Source organism: Chelonia mydas, chromosome 19, assembly GCF_015237465.2.
Source record: "Chelonia mydas isolate rCheMyd1 chromosome 19, rCheMyd1.pri.v2, whole genome shotgun sequence".
Taxonomy (NCBI): domain Eukaryota; kingdom Metazoa; phylum Chordata; order Testudines; family Cheloniidae; genus Chelonia; species Chelonia mydas.
In genome coordinates this window covers 12555481-12570118 of record NC_051259.2, presented here as the reverse complement: position 1 = coordinate 12570118, position 14638 = coordinate 12555481, and the positions used below count along the sequence as shown (strand labels likewise).

Sequence of the window (14638 nt, the reverse complement as noted above, 5' to 3'; positions counted from 1 at the left end):
CTTGTGCAAGCTGCATGTGGATTATAAAGCTCTTGTTAATACTAGCTCCTATTTGCATATTTTCACATGGCCTTGTCAATCCTACTTTGATATGTTATTACAGGGAGGCCCCATACTGGCTTAGATTCCAGCATCCCACTACCTTCAAAATTGTTACTAGGTATAATAATAGAGATCTATGCTAGAAGGAGTATCCATCAGAGGAAAGGGGTAGTTAATGATGCCAGAATTATGGAGACTTCAGTATCCTAGCTCAAATCTAAGACCTCACTGCAACCCTTATGGAAGAAGCCCTATAGAATTTCATGATATTGAGGATGTGTGATGTTCCCCTGGTGTTATCTGGACCGCTGATCTGCTAGGCCACACCAATTCTCGACTCTGGGAGCCAGCCTTACCTTGCTCTGCTGTGAGAACCCCCACTCCTGGGCTGTTCACGCACAGCCTCAGGCATGTAAGCTGCTCCCACCTACGTGAGTGGGCACTTTTGGCCAGCTGCTGCTTGGATTGTGCAACCGAATGATGCTAGCTAATATCTCCCGTCCCAGACACAACCCTAGGAACCTCCATCTTGCAGTGTCCAGTTATGCCTGCTGGACACTGCAAGCCTATATGAGTTTGTCAATTTAACAAAGAAACTGATATGCACCAGGCTTGTTATCCCAAGGGGAGTCTCTGTTACACTTCAAAGCAAACATACTGCTTCAGTTAGAATAAACAAATTTATTAACTACAAATATCGATTTTAAGTGATTATAAGTCAAAGCACAAGTCAGATTTGGTCAAATGAAATAAAAGCAAAATGCGTTCTAAGCTGATCTTAACACTTTCAGTGCCCTTACAAACTTAGATGCTTCTCATCACAGGCTGACTGGTAGCTCTTCAGCCAGGCTCTCCCCTTTGATCAGCACTTCAGTCGGTTGGTGGTGATGTCTGTAGATGGAAATGGAAGAGAGAGGAAGAGCATGGCAAACATCTCTCCCTTTTATCATGTTCTTTATTCCCTCTTGGCTTTGCCCCACCCACCCCCCTTCAGAGTCAGGTGAACATTACCTTGTTGTAGTCCCAAACTGGCCAAGGGCTTGTCTACACTGGCAAGTTTTGTCACCAAAAACTGCCTTTTCATGACAAAACAGCAAGAACGTACACGCTACAATGGGACTTTTGTCGCAACAAAATACTTCCACCCCTACAAGAGACTTTTGTCTTTTCCCCTCCCTTTATTGACAAAGAGCCAGGGTAGACACTGCGGATTGTTTTGTCGACAGAACTGGCTTCTGCCAGTATCCCACAATGCCTGCCCTGATTGCTCTGCTCAGTGTTTTGATCTCTGCTGCCCTGCAGGCATGCATCCTCCCCTTTCAAAGCCCCGGGAAGTATCTGTGTGCTGCTCCGTTTGGGGAACAAACAAAGAGCGAATCATTGGACTGCTCCTGTTCTGCCCTGCACTAGGAACACAGCAGCAGGCAGACTGCTGCTGCGGGGGGAGGGGGACAGACTGCTGTGCTGCTTTGCCATTCCTCAGCACCGAGAGCTCACAGAGCTACTCACGAAGCTGCTCTCGGCAGCTGACGGGGCTGTGGGAGAACTCGGAGAGAATCCCAAGATGCGCAGCGACCAGCTCTGCCTTCCCACAACACGCACTGTGGGATACATACCCGTAGTGCATTGCTCACCCTGTCAATGATGGTGTCCCCAATGTGGACATGATCTGTCAACAGAAGGAGCAAGTGTGAACACCCTTTGGCGATTTTTGTTTTGTCGACTTATAGGTGTCGACATAAGTTTTGTCAACAAAACTTGGTAGTGTAGACAAGCCCCAAGGGAAGGGGGGGTGACTCACTCAAGAGTCCAGCAGATCCTTTGTTGCTGCCTAGGCCAGTGTCCTTTGTTCCTTTGAGGCTGGGCTGGGTTTGTCCCATACATGCCCTGATGAGGTACGAACTGCCCCTCTCTTCCTGGAGAGTTTTGCCTGGGCTTGTTTTATACCATGAGGGGACATTTTCAGCCTCATAACTATATACGTAAAATTACAACCTGTAACATTACTATAACAACAATGCTCAGTGCATCATGAGCCTTCCAAAGACACCCGACATGACAAACTTTGCATTGGATACCACACAATCATTTTATAAGGGTGAACATGGGGGTGCAGGGTGTTCCCCCAAGGTACAGAGCGTCACAGGATGTTCTCTAGAAATTGCTCTAAAACCTATGGATCAGATCTCCTGTTTCTTTCCCCAGCATGCAGAGCCACAGGTGGGGACTTTTCCCATGGGCATCTCTCATGTCCTCGCAGAGATCACCTCAGAGCATGTGGGGGGCTTTGTGGCTTTCCCTGTGGGAAGGGCAGGTTGGGGTTTACCATCCCACAGGAAAAGCCCTAGAGCCCACCCACAAATCTGATGATCCCTGGAGATCTGCAGGAGGCCAGAGGTATCCATGCACAAGTCCTGTATCTCCGAACCAACTCTGGTGGCTAACAGCCCCCACTGGGTCCCTGGCACTGTAACTTCCCCCAGTCTCATTCTTGGCCATGCATCATTGCTTCCCTTGGCCTTCCCTGATTCTATTCCCAGGCAGCCCCCAACAGTTCAGAGTACCCTCTGCTGGGCCAGAGGAGTGGGGAGGCTGTTGGCATGAAGCACCTGAGCCCTTCTTCCTCATGGAGGTGGAGAGCTATGTGAGGAGGACCCCCCTCCATATGTGGATGGAGTGGGAATGCATAATCAGGCATAGGATCTTAGACAATGAGAGCCTTTGAACCTCCTATTACTGTATTCTAATCTAGCAGGACTCACAGCATGCCCTTTCATGGCATGGTGTCGCTCTGCAGACACCCTGCCCTCAGTTCCCTCCTGGTTCTCCCAAATAACGCTTCACAGCCCAGAGTATAAAGTAACATTCCCTCTCTTAGGGTCTAAATTGTTGTTTTATAGTATACTGTACATTCCTCTTTGGCCCAGTCTTTCTCCTGGTGCCTTCCCATTCAATTTGTTCCAGCTCCATCCCCCCGCAATTCCATCCGACTGCAGCCTCTCTGCAGAGTCGTTTCCACAGTTCTCCTCCTGCTCTGGTGCCTGGATTCACAAGTCCTTCCCCTTCGTTCAGGACTCTACAGCCCTCCCCCTTGGCCTGTGCAGTGATTCAGGCAGGCTTCCCTATCCCACCAGTATCCAGGATCTGGTTCCCGTTCCAGGGAGCTGCTCCCTTGCAGTTCTTCTCTGCCCCCTGAAAGTCACCTTATAGCTGACTTTTATTGTGTTCAGGGGTAGCCACTTGATTAACCCTCGCTCCCTTTCCCAGTTTTTCTGCTAGCCCCTTAAACATCTGTTTTCCTAAAGGGCCCATATCATGGAATAGGGTTGGCTAGCTCTGGGCCCCACTGCCCTTTAAAGGAAACAGACCACCCTGTTGCGTGTACTAGAACATGTAGTATAGATTTTTCTATTAAATTCTGTAGCACAATTCAGAAACCTATAGAAAGGTCTTAATTTTTGTTTAAATTCTATAGGAATTTTCCATAGGGGAAACCAAGGAGAAATTACCTCTGCAAACAACCTAGGCTGCTGGATTCACATCTCACCATTCAGAAACCCCAAATTTCCTTGTGGCATAAAGTTACCATTTTTTTGTGTGGATCTTCTGAAACAGAGCTCTCCCTGCTGGCCCGGCAATAGTAGTTAAACACTGGGCCTGATCCTAAATGGTGCTGGGCACCTACAGTTCCAATGAAATCAATGGGAGTTTTCTGTAAACAGAAGGAACCCTGTTTGCTTCGTTTCTGTATAGTCTCATGGGAGTGAGAAGGAAGAATTAATATTTGCTAAATTCAGAAACAGTAGAATCAGTAGGAGAAGACATTTTGTATCTGTGCTTTTTAGGAGAGGATGGGGTTGGGCAATCAGGAGTTAAAAAGAAGAGAGAGGAAATAGTATTAGACAGTGTCCCTTTTAACTGCTTGTCCATTTGCATTGGTGGGAGAAATGTCACATTTATACCAACTCAAGTGAACATGCCTTATGAAATAGAGCCATTCCCTATAGGAAGCATCCAATTAGTAAGAGATGTTTGAACAGATTATGCCGTGATATACAAATCTTCCATGAACCATGGAAGTTAGAGACTGAAACAACACACACAAAGTCATCTAGTCTATTTCTTCTTCTCTTTCTCTTCCCCCATATAGTGCACTGTATAGTCCAGTTTTAAATAACCTAACTCATGGGGCTTTCACCACATCCCTGGGGAGACTATTCAATAGTCGAACACATTTCACCATTAGAAAGTTCTTCCTGCTACTCAACGCAAAATTAACTTTTCCTCATTTTATCCCATTGGTCGTAGTTCTACTCCCTTGCTTCACCATAACTGAATGGTAGTTCCTTTCTCTCCCTAGTGCTTCCTCTTTTCACATGTGTGTAAACTGTTGTTTCCCTTCCTTGGGCAAGTGATACATATTTAGTTGTCTAAATCTTGCCTCTTAGGGACACTGTCAACTCATTTAAATTATCTTAATTTCCAAAAGTTCTGTTTTCTGACAGAGCGCCCTCTTAATCATACCTCCTGGTTGGTTGATTGATTATTTGTAAATCCTTAAAAATAATGTCAATGTTTTGTAAGGGCTTTTTCAGCAAGGGAGAAACTGGTGGACTCTCCATGGGAGACCGTGGAATTGACTATGCACACAGTGCTATCAGATGCACAGAGGAGACAAATGGAAAAAGAGACTTTTGCTATCATCACTTTCAGCTATAGACATTTCAGATTTCATTTGTAACTGTAATAGGTAGAACATACTAAGATACTAAGATGGAAATACGGTTTTTAAGTTGAGGGTGTCCTATTAATCTCTCCGTGTTAACTGCATTATTTCCACTATATATTTTAGGTGGCTAGCTTTGTCCAGCGTTTACCTGGCTGTAAGGAACAAGCTTCGGTATTCAGGGAAGAGGTAAGTAAAGCTTGATTAAGTGTTGTCCTGTAGCACTGGAGGTTCTAATGCCAGCTACGTGCTCTTGCCTTTCTATTGATTTGGAGTCATGGTGCATGGTGCCTAGTGCCTAGCTAAGCTATGATTTCTGCTTATGAAAAAGAATGTGGCATTTCTGGGGAGCTGCAGCATCCTAGCCAAATTCCAGCATGAGTAAAACTTTAAAACTGGAGGGTGAATTTAAACTTGCATAGGTTATTCTTCAGGTCCTGTCTTGGACTATCATGTAGTATAGTGCACTGCACTGCATTGCAATGAAGATCTCATCTGCTCCTTCAAGTAACGGGATATGCCTAAGGCTACATTTTAGTCACGGATATTTTTAGTAAAAGTTATGGACAGGTCACGGGCAATAAACAAAAATTCACAGCCCGTGACCTGTCCATGACTCGTACTATATACCCCTAACTAAGACTTGGGCCGGGGTGGTCCAGGGGCGCAGCGGATGCTGCGGGGGGTCCGTGACCCCCCTGCTGATACTGAGGGGGAGGGAGGAGGGACATGGCCTGGAACACCTGCTGGTGCTGCGGGAGGGGCAGTGGCCCGGGACCTGTGCTGGTGGTGGATGGTTCGCAGGGCTGGCAGGCTCCCTACCTGGCTCTGCGCAGCTCCTCGGAAGCAGCCAGCATGTCCCTGCAGCTCCTAGGGGAGGGAAGGCCAGGGGGACTCCGCATGCCGCCCCCACCACATGTGCCATCTCTGCGGCTCCCATTGGCCAGGAAGCACAGCCAGTGGGAGCTGCAGGGATGGTGCCTGCAGGCAGGGGCAGCGCACAGAGCCCCCTGGCTCCTCCGCCTAGGAGCTGCAGGGACATGCCGGCTGCTTCTGGGAGCCCCCCTCCTCCCCAAGATAAGTGCTGCCCCAACCCCCTGCCACAGTCCTGAGCCCCCTCCCACACCCAAACTGCTGCTGCTGCTAACCCAGGGGCTGCCCGGCTCAGGCAGACCCTGAGCCAGCTGTACCAGCCATTGCAGAAGTCACGGAGGTCACGGACAGTCACAGAATCTGTGACATCCGTGACCTCCATGACAGACACGCAGCCTTAGGTATGTCTGCTTTTATTAGTGAGGTTGGCAACCTGGGGATTCTCTTAGGGATTGCTGTCTGTTCCTGGATTCCTAGACGGCAACAACGGGTGAGACTTTTTTTGAATCTGCAGCTGTTTTGGAAGTTGTAGCCTTTCCTCTTGGATGCAAATCTTGCCACAGTTTTCCCTGCCTTTGTCACATCCCAAGTTGGATTACTCTGAACTGCACTCTGCCTGGCCTTTTAACACCACTCAAAAACTTCAGCTACTGCAGAACCTGGCTGTCTTCTTACTTAGGAAACTTTCTCTAATGAATCATACCTTTGCTCTCTGGACTCTACTGGCTTCCGATTACATTTCCAGGTGCAACTCAAGGTGTACTTAACACTCCTTTGATCAGCTTGCTTATTCGTGCCTCCTTTTTGCACCATCAGTGTGTTGTCTATTTCAATTGTAAGTTCTTGAGGATAGGGACTTTATCTTCTCTATGTTCTGCGAGGCACTTAGCATGTTCTTGGGTTCCGAATAAATAATAGTACATAGTGCTCATTGTAATGGGCATACTTTTGATAAATCCAGATATACATAAATGATTGCACCCCTGAGATGGCTGCATTTCAGTGGCAGGCAAATGGAAGTCATGCTCATAGTTATGTATATTGGTACATATTTTCATTCTGTAAAACAGTTTGAGGCTTTCAAAAAGTACCGTACAAAAGGTAATATTACAGTGGAACACTGTTTAACTAAATATGGGGGGAACATGGAATTTATCCACATAAATAGGGGACTTTTTAGTGTAACCAAGCACAGGGAGATAACCCGATTCCTGACAAAGTATTCAGAAAATAGAGATTTGGATAAATGAGATTCTACTGGTAAATCTACTAATAAATCCACCATTCAAACTTTTTATATCTTGTAATTAGAGTTAATTTCATTTCCAGCATAGCTACTTCCTATTTCACCTCTTGCCTCCAGCAGTCCAGAGCCCTGCTCAGCACCAGTCCCTACCCTTGGCATGAAGGGGTTCATGTATTTTCAGACTTGTATAACAACTAAATTGTCAGGTCGAAATTAAAACCCTTTTAATAATGGGCTGAGCTTTAGCCAGCATCTGGCAAGAATTAAGGTGTGAGTGGCAGAACCTCTGAACTCCACTAGAATAGTCCATTAGATGTAATCAGGCCTGTAACTGCATTCTGTTTAGGTAAATGAATCCAGCGCAGGCTTTGGGGAGGAGAGGAAGTTGATGCTTTATTTTCTTATTGAGTTACCTTAGCACTAAAGAGAACTAATTGTGCAAAGAATTTTAGAAAGAGGCCAAGCAGGCTGGAACAAAGTGACACATAGTATACCATAGGCATTGATATTACATTTGCGTCTGGGACTAATTCAGGACTGGGTCTCTTTAAAATAAAATGACTTATAAAGTAACAGGATCAATGTGAAGCCGTAATAATTGTATCAGCCTCCAAATATCTTGCTGAAATATACGACTGCTTTGCGGCATGCTTTTTTTTTTAGATCCATTTGGTTTTATTTAAGCAGTTCTCTGTTTATTTCTAGGCATTTCTAATGTGCTCATCACAGCAGTCCTGAGCACCTTACAAACATTCATGAATTAAGTTGTGTGACCCGCTATGAGTTAGGGAGCATTGCTGGCATTCCCATGTTACAGTTGCAGATACTGAGGCACAGAGAGGTTAAGTGACTTGCACAAGATTGCGCAGTGTTTTTATGAATGGGGGAACAGAAATAAGATCTGGCTCCCATTTCTTTGCCTTGCCCACCTGACTGTCCAGTGTAATTAGACAGACCCATGCTACTCAGCCAATTGTTAAAATCCAATAGATTTCCAGTTAGAAAAAATCCTAGGAATGTAAGAATTGTCATCCTGGATCAGAAACGTGCCATGCTTAGTCCAGGACCCTATTTGTGACATTGGCCCATGCCAGATGCTGCAGATCCCTGTAATGGACATTGATGGAGTAGTTTGCTATCACGGGGTGGTCCCCCAGAGAGTCCTTTCAGGCCTTAATTACAGACCACAACCACTCCAGGTTTCCTTCACCGCCGTGCTTTATTATGTTCTTTCAACAGGCTACAGCCTGTACTGTTTTATTTACATGTATTTACATTCCATAGCCAGCTTCCCTGCAGCCAGTCCTGCCTTCCTTCAGACTCCCTCCTCTCTCACACTTCCTTCCGGTCAATGTATATAGTCCCACCTGCTAGGGCTGCTGCCCTTTCAATTAGCCCTTCAGCTGTAGCTCTACTCAGTTAATTGACACCCTCAGTCAACTACTTGTCCAATTAGGTCCCAATTAATACCAAATAATATAATACCAGTGGGTATCAGAGTGACAGGATGTTGTTAGCTCCTGACTCAGGACACCTTGTCAAACTTGCCTATAACTTTATCCTCTCTAGGGTACCTGTGGATGTTCTTGTTAATCCATGTAAATGTCTACTCCCTTTTAAAAAAAAAATTGCTAAGGTCTGGGACTCAGTGATACCTGGCGGCAGTGAGCTCCGCAGCTTAAATATCTATTTTGTAAAAACGTAGGAAGAGGGTTACCTTAATCAGTTTTAAATGTGCTTCCTTTCAATTTAATTGGATGTTCCCTTGCACTTGTATTATGAAGGCGGGTAAATAGGAGCAGACGCTTTATCTTCACCGTACCATGCATTGTTTTATATACCTCTCTCATTTCTCCTTCCTAAACTAAGCAATCTCATTTTACGCCTTTGAAACTGATTTCTCATGAATCTGTAAGTTTTCTGCTTACGTGGAGACTCCATATTTATGAGCAGAATTGTAGTTCTGAAAATAATCAAACTTTTAAATCACAGGAAACTGTTTCTCAGCTATGAGATTTCAGCATCTGTGACCAAAGCATTCATGCAGATCTGCAGGTCAAAGATCCTTCACCTTTAAGTTTTGCCCTGAATAGTTTTAATGGGACTTCAAGAAGCTCTGTATAAAGTAGCAAAGTGTTGTATTACTCCAGCCCATGATTGGTGTGGTTTCTGAATAACATCCTACTGGAGATTTGCTTTCCATGATTTTTCATGATTTTTTGGAGAGTCAGGTGTATGATTTTACTTTCTGAATAGTTTGTAGGATCCTTGATTGCATCTGAATTTTAAAATAGAAGTAATCCTTAGGCCACAATATAGTTTCTAATGGACATAACCAGCCATCATAACAGCCACTAACTGCACCCTTATCAGTAGTCTCAGCATAGGTACTTTCACTTCCAGAGATGGTCCGTCTACATTAGGATTGAGTCATGTTGAAAAGGCCAGCATGTGCGGGAAGCTTAGCTTGTGCATGCCTATCTGTGGATAAATACAGGAGCTCAAGGCTTGTCACACTGCTTTCTTTCATCAGCACCTAATACATTATGTTTATTTAATTGAAAGCCGGGAGCTGGGGAGGGAATCATGGAAGTTTCCTGGCAGTAAACTTCATTTCGTACTGTTTCTCTGTCCTAAAGCAGATAGACGGTGAAGCCTTCCTCCTCCTGAACCAGGCGGACATAGTTAAGATACTGAGTATTAAGCTGGGTCCTGCACTGAAAATCTACAATGCCATCCTCATGTTCAAATCTGCAGAAGAAGACTGAGAAGATCCCTCTGATGCAGGCCGAGAGGGAACAAAGAGGGACAGGGGGACCGCATCAGCAACCGAGCGCCTAGTGCCTGCTTTACACAGTGCTGAATAGACTGACTGGAACACTTGTAAGCAGGGGCCTGATCACGTTTCAGACTGACTTAATGTGAAACCCGTTGAAAGGATATTGAAGATGTAAAAATCCTGCCCCAGCCTGGGATAGGGGTGGTGTCACTTCCAGGAAGAGGAGATGATTATATTTTCTAATTGAAATTGGTTTCGGTATATTGATCTCTTTTTAAGATCTAGAAGAAACCTCCCGTTATAAGGGGAATCCAGGGTGATATTATTTGAGGAGCTGCTATCTCAAGCAAAACCCTATGAGCAAAATGACTGTTCTGTCTAATGATAGTGCCTGAAAGAGTCTGAATTATCACCAGCGTGTACAATATATTCTGTATGTTTAAAACTTGAGGGGGGCAGTAGGAGAACAAAGGGGGACGGGTTGCACTTCAAAGCAATGCACTTGAATTCCTCACCACTAGGAATCAACTGCTGACCTTTTCCAGACTGGTTTTAAAATCCCACAGTTCATCATCTTGCTCTTGGCTGTCAAATACTCTCAGCTAATGAGATGCCTGCAGACCAACAGAACCGCAACATTGGGGGTCAAAACGGCTCCGTCACAGGGATGGTTTACGTTATTTTTGGCAAGAAAGTAGCAATTCCAATTCAGACCACAAGGTTCGTATGACATGCTCCAGTTTTTCTGAATGCAGAATTTAAAAGATTTCATTCCACCAGGTTTGATAAAGGCAACTGGAGACAGCTCTAAGATAGGCCAGTGATTGGAAGTTTTGTTTTAAGACAGGCAGTGGTTGGGCAGAGATATCTACTGAAGGAGTGGACCACACTAAAGGTATTTAGAAAAATGATCCTAGCTCATGCATGCCCACAAGGGATAGTTTGGACTATTGTCATCTCTATACCATGGAGATCTTACTGAGATAAAGGGCATTCATGAATTTGGTGGTCTCACTAAGACCCTCACCACCTTAAGAGCAGCACCATGTTTAAACAGTCCTGTTTAAACCCAGTTGTAGCTAGCATGTTTCTCCTCCCATTGTGAACAGGACCTCCTAAAAACATTTGCTTTAGTTTTTAACAGCAGGCACTGTGTTGAATGACTAAAGCTTGTCATGGCAATGTCATATCAGAGTTCCTTGGAGCATTCCAGCATCGCTGCAGGCAGAATTGGCAGAGAAGGCTCCTTGGATGAGGCTGAGGATTTGAATGGAAAGGGAAAAGTGCCTTTTGCATGCAGGACTGAGATGAGGCTTCTGCCAAGAGAGAATAGGAACAGAGTGAGGCAGCCACCTCCGCTTAAAATTCCCTACCCCCAACTTGCCAATGGCACCAGACAGTCCCAGGCTTTCTGAGCCTATTTGGGGAAGGCAGAGGTTCAAGTAAGGGAACTAGCTTGTCCAGAACGAGACAGGTAGTAATTGTATCGGGGGGGGGGACAAAGTGTGTCGTTATGTCCCTGTGCAATACATAACAATCCATACACTTTGGTACCAATAAAGTACTGGCAATATTTCCTGCTCTTCCAAAAGACACAGTGTCATTTTTAGAGGCAGAAGGCCCCTTGTGTGGTGCCTAATATGTGACAATTACACACAATTGTTAATACACTGAAAACTCCTTTCAATATAGCAAAACCTGGGGGAAGTGATCACTTTTTCCATCCCCAAGAGTTCTGTTCTGCGACCTCCCATGCCTTGGACCATCATGGCTTCATCCCTGGCCAACCTGTTCACTGGGTAGTTGCATATCAGAAATCCGCTTGGGGATTTTGTGTGCATGTGGGAGAAGGGGGTGTTCAGAGGGATCCTCAGGAGCTTGGACAGTATCTGTCCTCATAGAATCCCACCTCTCAAGCCTTGGTGTATGTTAGAGAGTTAGCACTTCTGAATGCTGTAGCAGTGCTAATGTTACGTGACTTGGCTCATGCTTGCCCTCAGTCAGGACCAATGCTGGATGAGTTTCCCAGGGGTTTGCATGGTGGGAAGATATGAACCGCGCTCAGACACCGCCAAACCCCCCCAGCTATTGTACTTGGAGTCTACATCACCAGTGTAGCTGCCTTTGTCGTAGTCCCACACCTACCGCAACAGTTATTAACTACCAACCTCTATTTAAATGCTTTGAACGCAACTGTGTGACACAAACATAAGGGCGACTGTTGGTCTTCCAGCCACTACATCCAGGTTCCAACTTTACTTTTCAGCTTCTGATAGCAAGGTCTCTGTAACCTTCGTCAAGTAAAAAGTCCTTTAAAATTGTAAATAGAGCAGAATCCAGGCTGCTGAATCTGTTTAGTGTAGGATTAATTTGTGGAGCAATATGTCTCCCAGCTTTCTATTTTTGTACAAGGAGTTAAGGAGTTTAAGCCTTCCACACCGAAGAGCTACTGTAAGTGAGTGGTGGGAGGGAGTCTCTATGATTAATCTGAAATATTAAATAACAGATGGTGCACTGCATACACCACTGCAGTAGAGTTTAGTAATTTAAGGCAGCTTTGTGGTGCTGGGTCAGATATGCACTTTATAAAATAAGTACATTTCCAGTGTGATAACAGGGGATAATCACCAAAGAGTGCAATTTCATTATCATAGTCTGAGCGTACTGGTACTATATAAAGAAATGCTGTGGGGTGACTTAGAATACAGTGGGCTCCTTTTTATGGTGAAGCTTTTCATTTTATGGTAAACTTCACCCTAAGCAAAGGGTCCCTATAATTGGAATCACAAGTAGCACATCTCATGCACTGACACACTTCACATTCTAATTGAGGCACCATTACTTAGTGGTTAGAGCAGGGGCGTGGGAGGCATGGCTCCTGGGTTCAGGTCCTGGTTATTCCACTGACTTGCTTGTGTGATCTTCAGTGAGTCACTTCATCACTGTGCCTCCCCAGGATCTGTAAAACCAGGATACAACTTACCCATCTATGTAAAGTGCTTTGACATTGTCTGATGAATTGTGCTGTGTGAGTGCAGCGTTTCACTATGTCTCTGTTCCCAATAAGCAGGTCCTACTGAGTTTCCTGTTTTCCTTCCTTCCCTAAATTGGGACCCTCAGTGGGAACAGCAGATTGGCTCCTGGCAAAAAAGAGAAAAAAAGAAAATGAACATCAGTGAAACAAGCCATGAGGGTTGCAATCACTGGGATTATTCAGAGAGAAGTGAGATCTTTAATTTAGGGGCTTTCTAGCCAGCTGCATCAAAGAAGAGAATTTGTACTTGCCTGGAGTTTATTCAAGAAGAACAATAGCGGTAGCTTCCAGCCAGGAAGAAGGAAGGGAACCGTTTAGGGATAGAAGGAGGGGGAATATGCTTCTTGTGCTTATTTTTCTAATCTGGTCACTTTCTTCACAGAATAAGCAAGAACGTGCATCTATTATTAGCTCTATTCCTTCCACATGTATATCTATTTTTAATAAAAACAAACAACTTTACAATAACTATTCAAGATCCCATTTCCAATAATTTTCATTGGAAAGCTAAAAAAGTAAAACACCTGAAGTTTTACTTCAGCGTGCTTCCCAGCTCAGGTAGATGGACATGCACTAGCTCTGCTCAACCTATCATGCTTCAAATAGCAGCGTAGCTGGGGTAGTACAAGCAGCAGCTTGGAGTAGGCCCCCTAAATACAAACCCACCCAGACCCCAGGGTACAAACTTGCGTGGTTAGACCCCAGCTACACTGCTGTTTTTAGCACCTAGCTCAAGTGAAGTTAGTGCATGTCTGTCTACCCAAGCTGGGAAGCACACTTCCAGCTGCAATGCAGACATATCTTAGAAATAAAGGCTGCCACTTTTGTAAATACTAGTCAATTTGTCTTTAAGCAAGAGGTCTGAAAGCACATGTTTGAATTATATTTGTTTGTTAGTTTGAAACCTGCTCTTTAATTTCCTTTGAAGTAGAAAGAAAATTTTTTTGGCTCTTGTCACTTGGTTTGGGGGTTTTCATGATCGGACCACTAAACATAAGCAAAAAAAACAGCTGTCAGCCGGACTGAATTTCAGTTTTAAGACAACAGCCATTTAAAAAAACAATCAAAGATAAATCTATGACTTCATCAACACAGCAATACAAAGCATGACAATTATTACACATGGATCAGCAAGGCAATTGGAAAGCAGAAGTTCTAAATGATTTTTGTTATATTTGTACAGTATGTTGCATTCCCATCCCCTTTTTAGAAATCCAAAATGTTCAGATCTTTTCTTTTGATCCCTCTCAGCAGGGAGTCTTGTTTTCAAATTTCTGTCTCATCACAAATGAACGTCCTTGTAAACTGATGGTAGCAAATTTCTGCTCTGTGTAATTAATTAATCGCATTAGAGTTGGACAGAAGCAGTCGGCACCACTGATAGCAAAATCATACAACCAAAGAGAAAGAATTCATCCCGGGGATAAACCAGTTCAGCTGCAGAAGATTTCCTGTCTGCTACTTTTATGCCCTGTTAAGGGAATGGTACCACAGAAAGCTTTAATTTTTTTGACATTCTCTCCATCATGTGATGAGCTAGTATATTTTCAAACTTCTATGACCTGAACTGGAAATATGAGCAAAACGGGGAAATTCACAGTGAGGTTTTCATTTCAGCGTTTGAAACTTGTTTGCTGTTTAATACTTGAACCTTTATGCTAGCTGCCCCATGTTTGACATTGAACTACCACTGATGCTTTCTTCTGGAATTGTGAATAAAATTAATATAATATTTGTTTCAGTGTGACTGATTCTTCCTGAGTTTACTGTAATAAGGATCTGACACACATGGGTGTTGGTAAGGAAGTGGGCTTTATTTCATGCCTATAATCATATGAACTGGGTGAGGGTGACAAAGAATCAGCTGACTTGAGGAATTTTTTGTGTCCACAATCATACCCATGAAACTGCTTACAGCCAAAGACAAGTTCCAGTATT

General features: G+C 44.3%; 1 protein-coding gene across 12 annotated transcripts in view; it reads left to right on the top strand.

The window, feature by feature from the left end:
* The window catches only part of LOC102930949 (lethal(3)malignant brain tumor-like protein 4), an 84267-nt gene extending 69831 nt beyond the window's left edge, over positions 1-14436 (top strand). For 11 of the 12 annotated variants that reach the window (XM_037881818.2, XM_043532246.1, XM_043532250.1 and 8 more), the window contains 2 exons: positions 4895-4957; positions 9527-14436. In XM_037881818.2, the coding sequence (XP_037737746.2) occupies positions 4895-4957; positions 9527-9655 (192 nt within the window). In that variant the 3' untranslated portion in view covers positions 9656-14436. The remainder of the gene's footprint in view (positions 1-4894; positions 4958-9526) is intronic. The other variant, XM_043532247.1, reaches the window with a different exon arrangement.
* The last annotated feature ends 202 nt before the right edge of the window (positions 14437-14638 follow it).